The sequence below is a fragment of the Bactrocera oleae genome, chromosome 2 (genome assembly GCF_042242935.1).
Source record: "Bactrocera oleae isolate idBacOlea1 chromosome 2, idBacOlea1, whole genome shotgun sequence".
Lineage (NCBI taxonomy): Eukaryota > Metazoa > Arthropoda > Insecta > Diptera > Tephritidae > Bactrocera > Bactrocera oleae.
Window position 1 is genome coordinate 60,336,665 of NC_091536.1, and position 14,570 is coordinate 60,351,234.

The window sequence follows — 14,570 nt, forward strand, 5'->3', positions numbered from 1 at the left end:
CATAATACCTACCCGCTTAATAGTTTCAAAGAAATACTTAAGACGGGAATTCCCTAATCCACCACAATGTATTGAATACCCGCTATTAATATTTCAAGGCCAAATTTTTAACTTGAATTTCCTATTCTTTAAGTATTAAAAATTTATAATTTTTTTGCCCCATATTTTTTTCTATTCATTATAAAACATCCAATTAACATTACAATTCTTGTTTTAAATAAAATGAGATTCGAACTAAATAATAATAAAAATATAATTTCTTTAAATTGAATATTTTTGAGTATCTTAGTCATTGACTTATCTTCAGAGTTACTTAGTAATTATAAATAAGGAATAATACTTCATGTTTTAATTAAAAATATCGTAATTTTATGATTAATTTTATTTCAACAAATGAAATATAATAAATTAAATATTTTTTCATAAATAAAAAAGCAACGAAGTTATATAATTGTTAAATTAATTCTTATAACTTATACGTATTGCTTTATTTCTTTTTTTTTAACTTTATTGGTAAGGATTTTAATGTCTTTGGCGAAAACTTTGCACTTGAATTATGTATTATTAAGAGCTCTGTAATGATGATATTGGCGTGTAGTTTTTATGATTACACATCGGTCATAACGTAATTTAAACATCTTCTCATGGGAGTCATGATCTTCTTGAGAGCAAAAACCAAAGTTAATTTTTTTAAATGCATTCTTACCCCATTCAAATAATGAAGTTGCATTGGTTATGTGCTTATCGCTTTCCCGTTGAAGACTTGCACGAAAAGCTTGCCTCTTAAAACTTCCTGCCAAACCATCGCATGCTCCTTTCCCATGAGAAGTAGCAAAAAAATTCCATTCCGCGTCCACGTTGAAATCTTTTTTATGATTTATTAAATTCACAAAATTATACTTATTTTTGTGCTGAGAAGCAGCTCCGTCCGAAAAATAAGAAATCTTTTTTATTTTATCTGCTCCAAACTTATTTTTTAGAAATTTTTTCAATTTAAAATTAAAAAGGTAAACTGAACTCGCGTCGTGACTAATTTTTTCCGAAATTACAACGCAGTTTATATGTTTCATTTTTTCATTTTCTCTATAGTACACAACGTAAGGGTGAATTGTAGCCTGACTGGTATTCCAATGATGAGATTGGATTGCATTTTGAACAGTAAAAGTATAATTTTCAGAATAATCAAGGCAAACGATAAGTTCGCCATCCTCAACAGATTCTTTCTTGTCAGTAAAATATGACGCTTGAGATCGTTCAAGAAAATCATGTCTCAACAATTCAGGCCATTTTTGTCTCAAATCATTAAGAAAATCTTCTTTTGTCTTCGTTTCTTCAATGATTTCAGTTCAAAAAAATTCCAAATAAATTAACTGAGTTAAATAATAATAAAAAAATGGACAATCAAAAGAATTAACAATTTAAACATACAAAATCTAATAATTTCATTATTAATATGTAGATTGCGTAACAAAATATAAAGAATATTAATTACTAGTGGCGTAAAAATTATTTGATGACAATAATTACAAAAATTTTAAAAGAAAAGAAGAAGATTTGAGTGAAAATTTCTTTACCTATCAGTACTTTTCCATTGGCTGTATGTAATTTCATTTATTTCATGGTTATTAAGCAATAGTTCCAATTTGTTTATAATACTATCACTTCCTGGAAACTTAGTACACTTTGAAAAGTAACACAATGATGCAGACTCTTGGCAAACAGAACTTTTAAATTAATCATTTGAGCTTTCTGAAATAATTGTCCCCTCTTTTTTAATTCATTTTTGAATCCAGCTAATTTCAATTTGAAATTTTGATGGATTTTACACACACACACATTATGAGTTCCACTTTTGCCAGCAGATATACATTCCCGAGGTCGGAGTTTTTGAAATTTGGATAGTCCAATCTTTTCGTCAGGATAAGCTTCTTTAAATTTCTTGTGTATTTCGTGAACATTATATAATAATAATCGTTTCTGTTTTTGGATTTTCTCCCCTTTTCAATCACCGAAACGTAATCTTTCATACCAGGCATTACGCGGCTGACATCATCGTATAGATAGAAAACTTCAATACGATCGAGGGTTTCAATGTTTAGAAATTTTCCTCTCTTAATCATAGGTTGCGATGCGAATCCTCGTTCTTGTAGTATTTTTTTTGCAGTTGTCACCATTCGTTTGGAAACTTTAAACTCTTTCCTTATCATTTTAATCCGAATTTTTTAGCTCTACTAGTTTTATCATTGAAAGCAGATTCAAAGTTATTAAGTAAAAGTTCTTTTGAATCAATTTCTCTATTTACATTGTTAATATTATCCGTAAATTTACTCACAACATTTGTTAAAACGTTTTGACATCCTTTATTACTTGAGACTCTCTTGGTTTTGATTGGAGGTTCACCAATTTTCGTTAAAAATGTATTAACCTTATCAATTTTTAATTTGTTATCTACCGGTTTGCAATAAAAAGTAGGATCTTTTTCTTCGTCATCTTCGATAACATCATTTGACTTCTCAGGCTTGTTGACTTCAGGATATTTATTCACCGATAATTCACCAAGAATTTCAGGTTTTCGGCCTGAATAAATAATCCGTTCACATGAATTGCACATATAATTCCCCATAAAATCTTTAAAATCATGAGCGCGGTTTTTATGATATATAATATAAATATTAAATATTAAGCTTTTATTTGGGATGACACGCGTTGACACTCGTTAACATTACAAACGCAACCTAGAGACAACGGGTTTAAAGACGCATTTGTGGATTATTGAAACATAATACTAAGTATAAACTAATTTTGTTTCTAGTAACACTTTTATAGAACACACCTCCTGCAGTAAAGGAGATTTAAGCATGCTGAGTATACCTGCTGCTGCCACAACAGGCTATGTGCCGTACTTATATATTTACACTACGACAGCATTATTCCGGTTTATGTATCTATTTACTCTTTTAGCAATTCATTTTCTATGCATACGCTTTCCTACTTCGGGGAAACACTTCTCTTTCCTTTGTATTTAATACACTATAATAAGCATTTCTTCCCAAAATTCCTCCCTCCCCAGCTTCTCAAAGTCAAACTGTTGGTGTAGTTGCGCTCGCCGACTAGTTGGCGACGTTGGATGACAGATTTGTCCAACGGTTGCCAAAAGACTACCAAGAAAGCTTGATAAGCACACACACACACTCACGCACTTGTTTGTTCTCCAAATGTCAATTTGCGGAGGAAATTTCTCAATAAATCATTTTCTACTATTCTCTCTGAAGCTGCAGAGTACAAAACAAAATTTTACTTTTTTATAACTAACTGTCTACAAAGCAGGAGCTTCTTCAGTTCTTTCGAATTTTAATTCAAGCATACTGTGGAAAACATTTTGAAGGTCTCATTAAAATTTTCAAATATGCATGTGTATATACAAGTATGCACATACAATGGGTATATGCATGCACATTTATATTTTGATAGTGCCGTTCAAATATTTTCGCCAGCAAGAAAACTTGAAAGGTTGTATCCAGCAGATTATGTGTTCGCTATCAACTGGTTACTCCAGTTTAAGCGCTTTTCGCCGACTGGCAGGTGACCTCCTTTTGCTCTGAAATTGCAGCATTCATCTTTGGCATTTCTTGCTTTAGTGTTTTTGTTTGGAATTGTGTGTAGCTTGGCCATGGTCAATACCGTCATCTACCTGTTATAACTGGTATTTGCAACATAAACACTATTGATGCGTTTGAATTTTTTCTTGGATATTTTTCAACATAGCTATTAATATAATGTCAGTTGTAAATGTCCTAGAGCTACCTATTAAGGATAAACAGTTCGTTGACAGCCACCTTAATTCATTATGGTTTCAATAATTTCATCGTATCCTCCAAATACTTCGCTAGAATCCCAGTAGCAGCTTCAAGAACTGTCCCTTACGTTAATTGAGTGTAATCGAAAATTAATTAGGAAGCCCCCTCTTTTCGGCTTTAAAGGATGTTTTAACCATATATATTCGTTCTCTGTAGCGCTACTTTTAGTTCTTAAATTGCACCTGATGAGAGAAAGCATATTTTCTTTCTTTAGGTTAGGGTGTCAGTAATATGTTTTTATCTGTAGGACATTTCGCGCCGCCCACTTCAGTTCTTATCTTCCACCTCCTTTTTCTAGCCAATATATTTCCAATGTAATCATTTTTGTTATTCAATTTTTTTCATACCGTATATATATATATCGGCCATGTTCTAAGATACCTTAAACAAATGAAGTGAACATGTTTTCTTAATCATAATCGGATCGTATAATCGGATTATAAACACAGTACGTTCTCGGCAAAAGTAACACACGCTAAACGCAATACCTCGCAATACCAGCAGTTGCTACTCTTCCAGAAATTGCAACTCATTACTTTTTACACATTTTCACCACCTTTCTAGTAATTATACCACACCAATAGAAATGTTCGTCTTTTGAAGCAAACCAATCAGGCACCCAATTCTCGACATCTGCGTAGGAATCTAAGTGCTGCTCTGCCAATGCGTGCCCCGTCGATGAAAACAAATGGTAATCGGAACGTGCCAGGTCTGGTGAATACGGCGGTGGGGTAGCAGCTCCCATCTAAGTACTTTGATTGTATCCTGAACCGATTTGGTTCTGTGTGCCGATGCATTGTCGTGTAACAAAACTACTTTTCCCTGTCTTCTGGCCCATTCTGGTCGTTTTTCGATCAATGCATGGTTCAAATTGATCATTTATTGTCTGTAGCGATTAGTATTAACAGTTTCACCAGATTTTTGAAGCTCATGATAAACCACAGCCTTCTGATCCCACTAAACACAGAGCATTGCGTTCTTACCGAATCTCCTGTCTCTGTCTGTTTTTGCAGTCAATGTTGATCTTGTCCCGGAATAACCCATGATTTTCTCCGTTTAGGATTCTTAAAATAAATCAATTTTTCATCGTCAGTGACCGTTCGATGCAAAACTAATTTTCTTTCGTTAAGCAAAATTTCACAAGTTTTTTTTCGGTTTTCCATTTGTCTTTCATTCAATTCATATGGCACCAATTTTCAACACTTTTGGATTTTTTCAATAGCTTTCAAACGATCTGAAATTGTTTGTTGTGCAACATTTAACATGGCTGACATTTGCTTTTGACTCAAAGTATCATCTTTATCCAATATTGCTGACAGTTTGAGGTCTTCAAACTTTTTTAGTGGTCTTCCACGTTCTTCATTTCTCACATCAAAATCATTATCTCTGAACTATTGAAACCATCTTTTGCATGTTGCTTCTGATAGAGCATGAAGTATATGGTGACCTCGACAAGCATTCGATGCAACTCTGCAGCACTTTTCTTTAAATGGAATCAAAAAGTTAATGCTTTCCGCAAGTCATCACTTTCCGGTACAAAATTTGACTTTTTCAACACATTGAAGAAATATGATGTTGTTTATTCAATGACTGTGAGGTTATTGAATATGTTTGACAAATGTCATTCTAACCAAACAAAAAAAAATTAAGGCTCGATCACAACAAATTTTCCCTACTAACACATTTGTATCTTAACGCTCACTTAATACCGGTACACCTGGTATAACTTTCTATCCATAATTTCTTACTTTGTTTCATTTCTATTTTTATCTCTTTTATTAAACCGAGTAGTTATTTTATAGCTTCCCATTCTCTAGTGAATGTTCCAAACTGTCATAAACTTAGCAAAGATATAATATTACTAAACAAGTAGGGAAAGGCAAAGTTCAGGTGCAGCCGAACATTTTATAATATTATTACAAATTAATTCATAATTTTTTTTTCGATGAAACCGTGAATGGGAATCATATTTGGTATCTTATTAACTTATATAATATTATATTTTAGGTCATATACTCACTTTGTTTCATAGCTACTTTTTGCTTCGTGTCCGAAATATTTATGTTCAAATCAACCTAATTAATGAGTTATTTGTAATATTAACTTAACCCAAAGGCGCTAAATTTAACATATTGGGTATATTAAGAAAAGATCAGCCAGATACTTTCTTACTGGAAAGTCGGAAATCTATATATCGAGTGTACTCTAGAACATATATTCACAAATTTTTTTGACCTTACATATGACCGACATATTCGGCAAGACTGCTAGAATAATGAAAATCGTTATATATTTATATTATATATTATGTATTGTATTAAGGTAGCTGGCCTAATTCATGGAGCAATTTCACAAGCTTGCCGCGTTGAACTACAATATATCCAATATTATTCGGTCACCTAATTTTCCTAAAATATCATACAATATATTATGAGCGGTATATAAGCTAGCCAAATTGTATCCCTTTTTGCATAACGACTACCCCAGGAAAATATTATTTTCGAGTTTTGTTAAGATAATTTATAAATATATTGACCTATGTATACTGTATAAGATCAATTGCCAAGTTTGAAAATACTGATATTAGGTATATGGGAACTAAGGAGAACCAGATTTAATCCATTTTATAATAAAAAAGTCAACCGAAAGTTCGAAAATAGTTGTATTAGGTATATAGGGGCTAGGGGAATTATTGTCCCGATGTTATCCAGTTTTGACACAAGGACGCTTATTGTTGGGTAGATATTCTCTCCAAATTTCAATAACAAATCTCACAGGTTGACCGATAGGTACTAAAAGCACTTTGGTTCACATATTCGGGGGCTTATGGAAAACTTTTAGTCATGATGTAGCACAACTCAAATAAACTATGCAAAGTTTACTTCCGTCTATCTCAATAATGCACTTCCAAAGCTTTAGCACAATCAGCGCTGATAGAATTCAAACAATAGCACTGCAAGCAATTATGAACGACCTCCTCCAACTTATGCTCATAATCCGCAACCCACACTAGTCTTAAGTAACAACAACTGAGAAATAGCTTTGCGTGGACAATAAACCTGAAAACTACCGGTAAGGTGAGTTTAATGGTTAACACGGAATGCAAACAAGAAATAGACAGAATTCCTGAGAAGTCAATTCCGGCCAAAACAAACAACCGTCTACGCTCAATAAGGCAGAAGTCTGACAACACAGCTGTTGCCTCAAGGCATACCATATATGCAAAACACAAGCTCAAAAGCCGTTCGAAAAGTCACGGCAGTATGCAGCAAATACCGTTTTCGTTCAACGTGCAGCGTTTGAAGAAAACTTAACGAAGTCAGCGCTATTTAAGAGAGCGCAAATACTAGTGAGCAAAAAACCGTTAAATAAAGCATTAAAACTAGAGGAGAGAGAGAGAGACAAGGAGAGAAATATAAGCAAATGAATAGTTAATGGGATGAAGAAGAGCTTGCAGAAAGCAGTTAAGCCAAGCTGAATTGCAATTTTGACAGCCAACGCGTTATTGGCAACAAAATATATACATATTTCTATTCACAGCTTCATAGCAGCGAAGCAAAAATATTAAAACCAGTCTTCAAGCGGCTGATGTTAACTTGCCACAATCTCCTCCTACCACAAGATAATTACCTCAGCAGAGTGTTTGTTATTTTTATGTGACTGGCGCTAATTTCAGGCCACAAAGCGTACCGCTGCAAAGAAGAAAAATGCGCGCCATGATCTCTACACGTTCAGTTACCGGATGACAACGCATGCGCACGCACACGATAACGCTCCCTACTATACAATTTATATGACGGCCTTATATGCAAGTAAGGAATTCGAAAGCTCCAAGTGAATATTAAACACAATAATAACAACAAACAAACAGCGGTGACAGTCTTACGCGCAGCGATGTTAATGTGTAAAACGCAATGTGTTAAATTGTGAAAGTCAAAGTCGACGAAAAGTGACAAAAATCAGTGAAGCACACTAAATAATAATAACAACAACGAAATAAACAAAAATAACTGAATAAATGAATACGAGCACCCACTTTATTAGCGTAAAGCATAAACAGCAAGTGTGTGAAAAAAATGTGCTTGTTGTTACTTTTTTAATTATTAATAAGTGTGTACTCTTTAGGCTCACCTAGATAGAGTGCGACATACCAAATCGGCTGAATTTTCAAGCATAAACGGTAAAAAAAAATGTAAAAAAGTACCCAAGAATGTGCTAATTGGCAGTTTCAAACCGTTTACGATTTCTGCGCAAAATATTTAATTTTTAAAAGTGCAAACGCTAAAAGAAAGTAACAAATACCGCTCAACACATTCAAATGCTCGAAAGTGACAATTGATTGGTAGTTAAATGGTTGGCATAGAAAACTTCAAACAACAATAAGCATTGGGTTTCACACACAATAGTTCAAAGAGTCGGCTTAAGCGCGTACGTAGTGAAATTGTTCGAAAAGTGGGCAATATTTTGACATACTCACCCACAAACGCCGAGCGGGCCTTTGTGCTCCAACTAAAGTTTGTTTACCTTTTTTGTGATTTTTTCTTTAAATCTGCTTAAATTGTTGATTTGTAAGCTTCATTGTTCATGTATATTGGAGTAGGGATAAGCAAAGGAATGTGTCGTTAAACATATTAAGTAATTGAATAGAGTGTTTTCAAAGGTTTACACGCTTTTGGGTCCAAAATTATCTTAAACGGTGTCTAATAACCCTTTTTACTGCGATTAGTCGTACCGATAATAAGTGCTCTTAACTAAGTATAAGTTGAATTTGCTCAATATGGCGAAAACAAAAGATTTACGCAACAAACTTCCAGCCAAAGATCAAATTAAATAATTTGTAAAAAAGTTGTTGAGACAACTGAAAATAATCATCTAAAGCTTGAAAGCAGAGAAAATATTTAGACTCTATGGGGCTTCTGACAAGAAGGTGAAATTCTTTAAGACTTTTAGAAGACTGATTGGTTTTTAGAAACCATATATATATTCGACTCGCTCTAGCATCCTTAGATGTACTAAATTATCCTTAGATCTTCTTGAAAAACATTTTTAAATTTGTATATTATATATAAAATAGTTGCATATGTCCATGACTCGACTAAAGTTGGTAGAGTGTGGTGCAAATGAATACGGCAATATATATATTTTCGTCGTTTATCTAGTCGATTTCTGATATATGAGATCCTTATTGCTTTTCCAAGTTGTCTGAACAAATTTTCATTCTTAAATAACTCTCAAAGCGAAGAACTCAGAATCGAGAGTCAAGCCTTTGTGCTATAATTTGAGCCCTTTTGGTTGAAATATCCCTTTCGATATTATACTTGTTTACTTTTTTATTTTCGTAAACATAATCGTGCACACACACATATCCTAAACATACTAACCTAATTGAATGTGCAAAGCCATTGACTAGTGCAACAAGTGCAGCCGGATACTTGAGAAAAAGTGACTTCACTAAAATCGCAAAGAAGTAGAAAGTAGTTAAACGTTATAATTAAGCCAGCAGTAAATATTGCAAAAGGAGAAGTTCTAAATAACACCACTAAAACAAAGCACGTGAATATCATTGAATAAACAATACCAACAAATGCAGCAAAGCCACGACCAACTACAGAAGTGGACGCATCTACAACAAAAACTGCAGAAAAAACTGCGAAACTATTACCACCAAAAAGGTTTGCTAGCAAACGCGATGATGAGAACCGCTGATTTGAAAGTAGAAACTACAAAAACAACAAACAACGACACATACCATAGATCAATCATATTGCCAAATTGGATGCAAAAACCACAAGTCGACATCAACATGCCCAACTGCAACAACAGCAAACATAGTCACACAGCTGCTGCGGCCGTGATTAACCACAGACACTGCGTGAGAAATCGGCACAGTAGGGCAACGCCAGCAAATAGCTTATTTTTTCCAAGATCATCTTCTGCAGCATCAGTCACACCAAGAAATTCGTTGCGTTTGCGAGCGATGCAAGGCTGCCACTTGTCCGACAAACTCCATCCATTTGCGCTGCTACTTGTCATCCTGCTATCCGTTGCAAGTGTGACGCCAACTAAAACCGTGGACATGTACGAAAGTACGACACCAATGCAATCGACTACGAGAAACAACCACACACTCAACTCCAGCAACGAGCTTGGTAGCCCGTCAGCAGCAATTAACACAAGCAATTGGCAAGAGCTCGATGCAACAACCAGTCCCAGCTATAGTAGGAGCAATGGAAGTCAAATCAATGGTAACAGTGACGATAGTGACAATGCTGGCCACAAAAATGGCGGCGACTCAATTTTTATGCTTTTTGCGAGACGCTTCTCCACTGGCAATGAATTGTGGGATGACATTATACGCGATTGCTACCAGCAACCCACCGTCAGTTGTTTCCAGAAGAACGTCTTCACGTACTTGAACGGTGCACTCGACGCACACGATATAAATGTAACGCAGCGCTTGAAATTCTATCGCAATCAAGTGGACTATGCGGATATGAAACATGAGCCGACGGAAGCGGCCGCTGCAAAGGTTGGCATGGATGGATCTTCGGAAGAGCAGAACTCAATTAAAATACAACTATCCGAGGAGGAACACTTGCTTTTCAACGATATACCTCATGACGAAGGCCGCGGCACAAAAGGTAACAAAAAAAAATATTAAAAATAATAAATGTTAATACATATATGTTTGTGTTATTGTGTTACTTACCTATTGCTCCTTCATAACATATATATATGTATATACATATATTATATAATTGGGTATTTCATTTTAAACTTTTTTTTTCGCGGACACATGAAAATTTTGTTTTTGATGCTGGAAAATAAAATTCCCTGAACATTTGAGCCCTTAATTTTGATTTAAGTACTTCCTATTTGATTTTTCACGTTTTTCACATATTTTTGAAAAATTTGAGTGAACAACTGGTTTTGTCGAAAAGCTTCTAAAGGCAAAGCTGTAGGAAATTTCATGTCATAAAAGTGAGATATAAGCGATTTAATACAAATCAGATTTACTTGTATATTTATATATTCGTATATATATATATATATATTGTATACACAAATGCTAAAGATGACGAGTTGAAATCCGAATTTCTCTATGGTACTATGCGGAAGTTAATATTGGTATTGGCGTAATCGGACTATTGCTACGCCCACAAAATGCCTTTAAGCAGATTAAGATATGCGAGTGGGCTGAAAGTTTTTAAAGAGTGATGTGGCCCCACCCCCTAGCAGATTTAATTTACTTATCTCACGAACCACTAAAACTAAACAACCAAATCTCGTTACCTCCTTTCCTTTCGGTACCTTCTCAGACGGTACCTCCTGGACGGATTGAAAATAGGTTGATTCGGATAGTAACCACGTCCACTGTCCCTATAACGGTTATATTGAACACTCTTACATGCGACATAACTCACTAAGTAAATTCACCAGAAGAATAAAATTTCACATTCAAGATGACACAGAAAAGCTTTCAGGAGCCGATATAAAATTGAACAATGGGTGTGACACCGCTTACCTATTATACGATATATGAACATGACTAAATGAACTTAGATCATCGCGTGGAACACTTAATATACTTTGCTTCGGGGGTAACAAGTAAATAATAGCTATTTCGGGTGTAACCAAACATTTTTAACTCCCGCAATTTGGAAAGATCAAATGCAAAGTAATACTTTCAGCTGTTACAAAGCTTTATATTTAAAAATGTTGCGAAAAAATTCAACATTCTTTATTCGACGAAAGGGTGAAAGGATTACAATCATATTTGGTATCTTATTAACTTATGTATACTCGTATATTGTCGACTCACTTAGTTTTAACACTACAATTGGCTTGTCCAAGGTAACCAAATGAGAACTCAACCAAAGAGGCTAATTTTAATATAATATATTGAGTATAAAATGAAACATCAACCAGAGAATCGAAAACCAGTATATGAGGTTAGACCAAAGTCTAGACCATTTATTTTTCATATTCTTTTTCCATTTCACACATTTTCGGCATTAATGTAGTATATTGAGTATTGTAAGATACCTTACATATTGACAGATATAGGCAGTATAAAGCCAACCCTAAGATTAAATTATTTAAATTCTTTTATTAGGTATCCGGGTTCTGGTGTACTATTGACCCCATGTTATCCATTTTTGATATTACGGCATATTACTACCAGAAAAAGATGTTCGCTCACACATTAATATATAAATTAGCTATACACACTGGAGTTCACATATGAGGTATGGTTATGGTCCGCTTACGACAGTTTTTAAATCTGCGATGAAACACCTTAAAGTCTCAATTTGTGCAAAACTTTATTTCTATAACGTCATTGACTCTCGATTTACATGTATGCTCAGATGGAGTTTAAAATTGTTATAAATAGGAAATAGGAGTGGTTGGAGTCTGATTTGAGCCATTTTCACACTGCCAGATACAGATCTCAGAGTTATAGTATGGACCAAATTTGGCTAAAATTAGTTGATTAGTCCTTAAGATATAAGATTTAACCTAAAGGTGGGCGGTGGGCGGTGGGCGGTTCGCCCGTTATCAATTTTTGATACCGGATCCTATGAACCCCTTCCCGTTCCATATTGAATGTGAAAGTTAATACTTATGGATGTGGAGAGAAAGAGGTATCAAAAAAATTTTGTCCTGAGCAAATTCGTTTCAATAGCTTCAGTGGTTTATGATATACTTAAGTATGTACATTAAACCCATTATAGGGCTGAGCTATACCCACTTTTTGTAAATTTTCAAACCACAGATGCTCTCCCTATTACGATCCTTTGTACTTATTTAAGTTTCATCGAGATATCTCAATTTTTACTCAAGTTACAGCTTGCACGGGCGGGGACAGACAGCCATTCATCTCGTCATCCTGATCATTTATATAAGTATGTGGTATACGAGTATGAGTTAATATATATCTCGATTAGTTTTTGTTCTTACAAGCAACCGTTAGGTAACCAAACTATGGTATAATACTCAGCAGCGGCATGTTGTGAGAGTATGGTATAACTGCATAAGTATGTATAAACCAATTTTATTTGCTGCGAATGCATTTAGTAAGTTTAAATTACCAGTGACATCACATTTTATATAATTCAATATAAAATTCATAACATTTTTATTGCCAACTAGAGAGTACTGTTGTCATTTTCATAATATAGTCGTACACTTAACTTTTATTTTCATAATAAATGCGATACATTACTTCAAGTAGCAGACAATTAAACGGTAGAAATTTAATTGCGTAAATTATCTTTGACAATTAACTTCACTGTTACATCAATCCCAACTATTATGTAATATTAAGATCAGATGAGGCATGCTACCATATTCGAGCTCTCTCGCAACTGCCTCAAAGCACTTAAATTAACTAAGTTTGCTGTCAACCACTTTAATGTGTGTGCGACTATTTAATGAAAGTTTCGAAGTGAAAAATAAATAAAAACATAAAAAAATACACAACCAAAAACCAATGCGAAAAGAATGACTCAACAACCACTGGACTTCACATAAACCACTTCGAATGTAAAGGCTGTTATTTTTTTCAAAGATTACATTTAGAAGCGCAGCGAATTCAAGATTGGCTAAGCTTGCGCATTTGTAGCAAGAGTGTTACCCTTTATACCAATAACAACAACCACAAACACTCGCTGGAAATTTTCACTTAAATTCGATTTCGTGCTGACCAAACGCGTTGGATATCCAGACATCCATACACACACATACTTACACATGCAATTATGAACTCCTATAGATTAACATATTCGTGCATACAAACATGCTTAAATACGCTGATTAGTGAAAGTTTTTCCAGCAAAAGTGAATTTTTGTTAAGAAGCCAGCTACAACAAAAAACAACAGTTAATATCAATGAGCAAAGCGGACGATGAAGAAGCTGATAAAAGAAATGCGTTAAATAAAATCTTTAACACGTACAACAAATGTTGCCTTACACAGAAGAAAGAAGTAAAGGAGATCAGCGGTAATCAGCACGTTAAACTGTGCGCCGACCAATTCAAGTTTACTAGTCGCTCACACATTTGTGCCTGTATCAAAAAACCCAAGTAGGAAAATCCGAAACTAAAAACTTCAAGAAATCAAGACGATCCTAAACTTTATAGTATAAAACTGCCAAAGTTGACAAGTTTTTTTTATACGCTGAACAGGGTATTTTCATACATATACACTAGGGTGGAGCGATTTTTTTTTTGCTTCGCTCTGTAGATTATAAAAAATTTTAAACAAAAGAAAAAAAAATTTTAACATCTAGAGGCGGCGCACTCAGTTTTAAAGTAAATTTCGAGTAAACATTTTTTTGGACAAGAAAAAATTAGTTTTCGTTTAAACTCTTTACATTTATATAAAAATTACCGAATCTGACGGTTTTTGACTCAAAACTTATTTTAACGCTTAAGGAAAGCATGTTGTCGTTTAAGACTTTTTTTAAAACTCCAATAATGACCACACAAATTTTTTTTAAGTTGATAACTTTTAATTGGCCAGAGAGAGGACTCTCCACAGCTTCTAGAACACTTATCAATATTTTTTTACGAAATTTAAATTTTAACTCGCAAATTTACTTTAAAACTGAGTGCGCCGCTTCTAGATGTTAAAAAAAAACTTTTTTTTTGTCCAAAAATTTTCTCTTTTTATAATCTACACATTTTACCCCAAGCTAAACTCAAGTCTCTA

General features: G+C 34.1%; 1 protein-coding gene across 5 annotated transcripts in view; it reads left to right on the forward strand.

Moving 5' to 3' along the window:
* Osi17 (DUF1676 domain-containing protein Osi17) overlaps positions 1-14,570 on the forward strand; it is a 74,171-nt gene that overhangs the window by 21,116 nt on the left and 38,485 nt on the right. For 4 of the 5 annotated variants that reach the window (XM_070105454.1, XM_070105453.1, XM_070105450.1 and 1 more), the window contains exon 2: positions 9,257-10,498. In XM_070105454.1, the coding sequence (XP_069961555.1) occupies positions 9,442-10,498 (1,057 nt within the window). In that variant the 5' untranslated portion in view covers positions 9,257-9,441. Of the gene's footprint in view, positions 1-7,592; positions 7,670-9,256; positions 10,499-14,570 lie in introns of those variants that run through there. The other variant, XM_070105452.1, reaches the window with a different exon arrangement.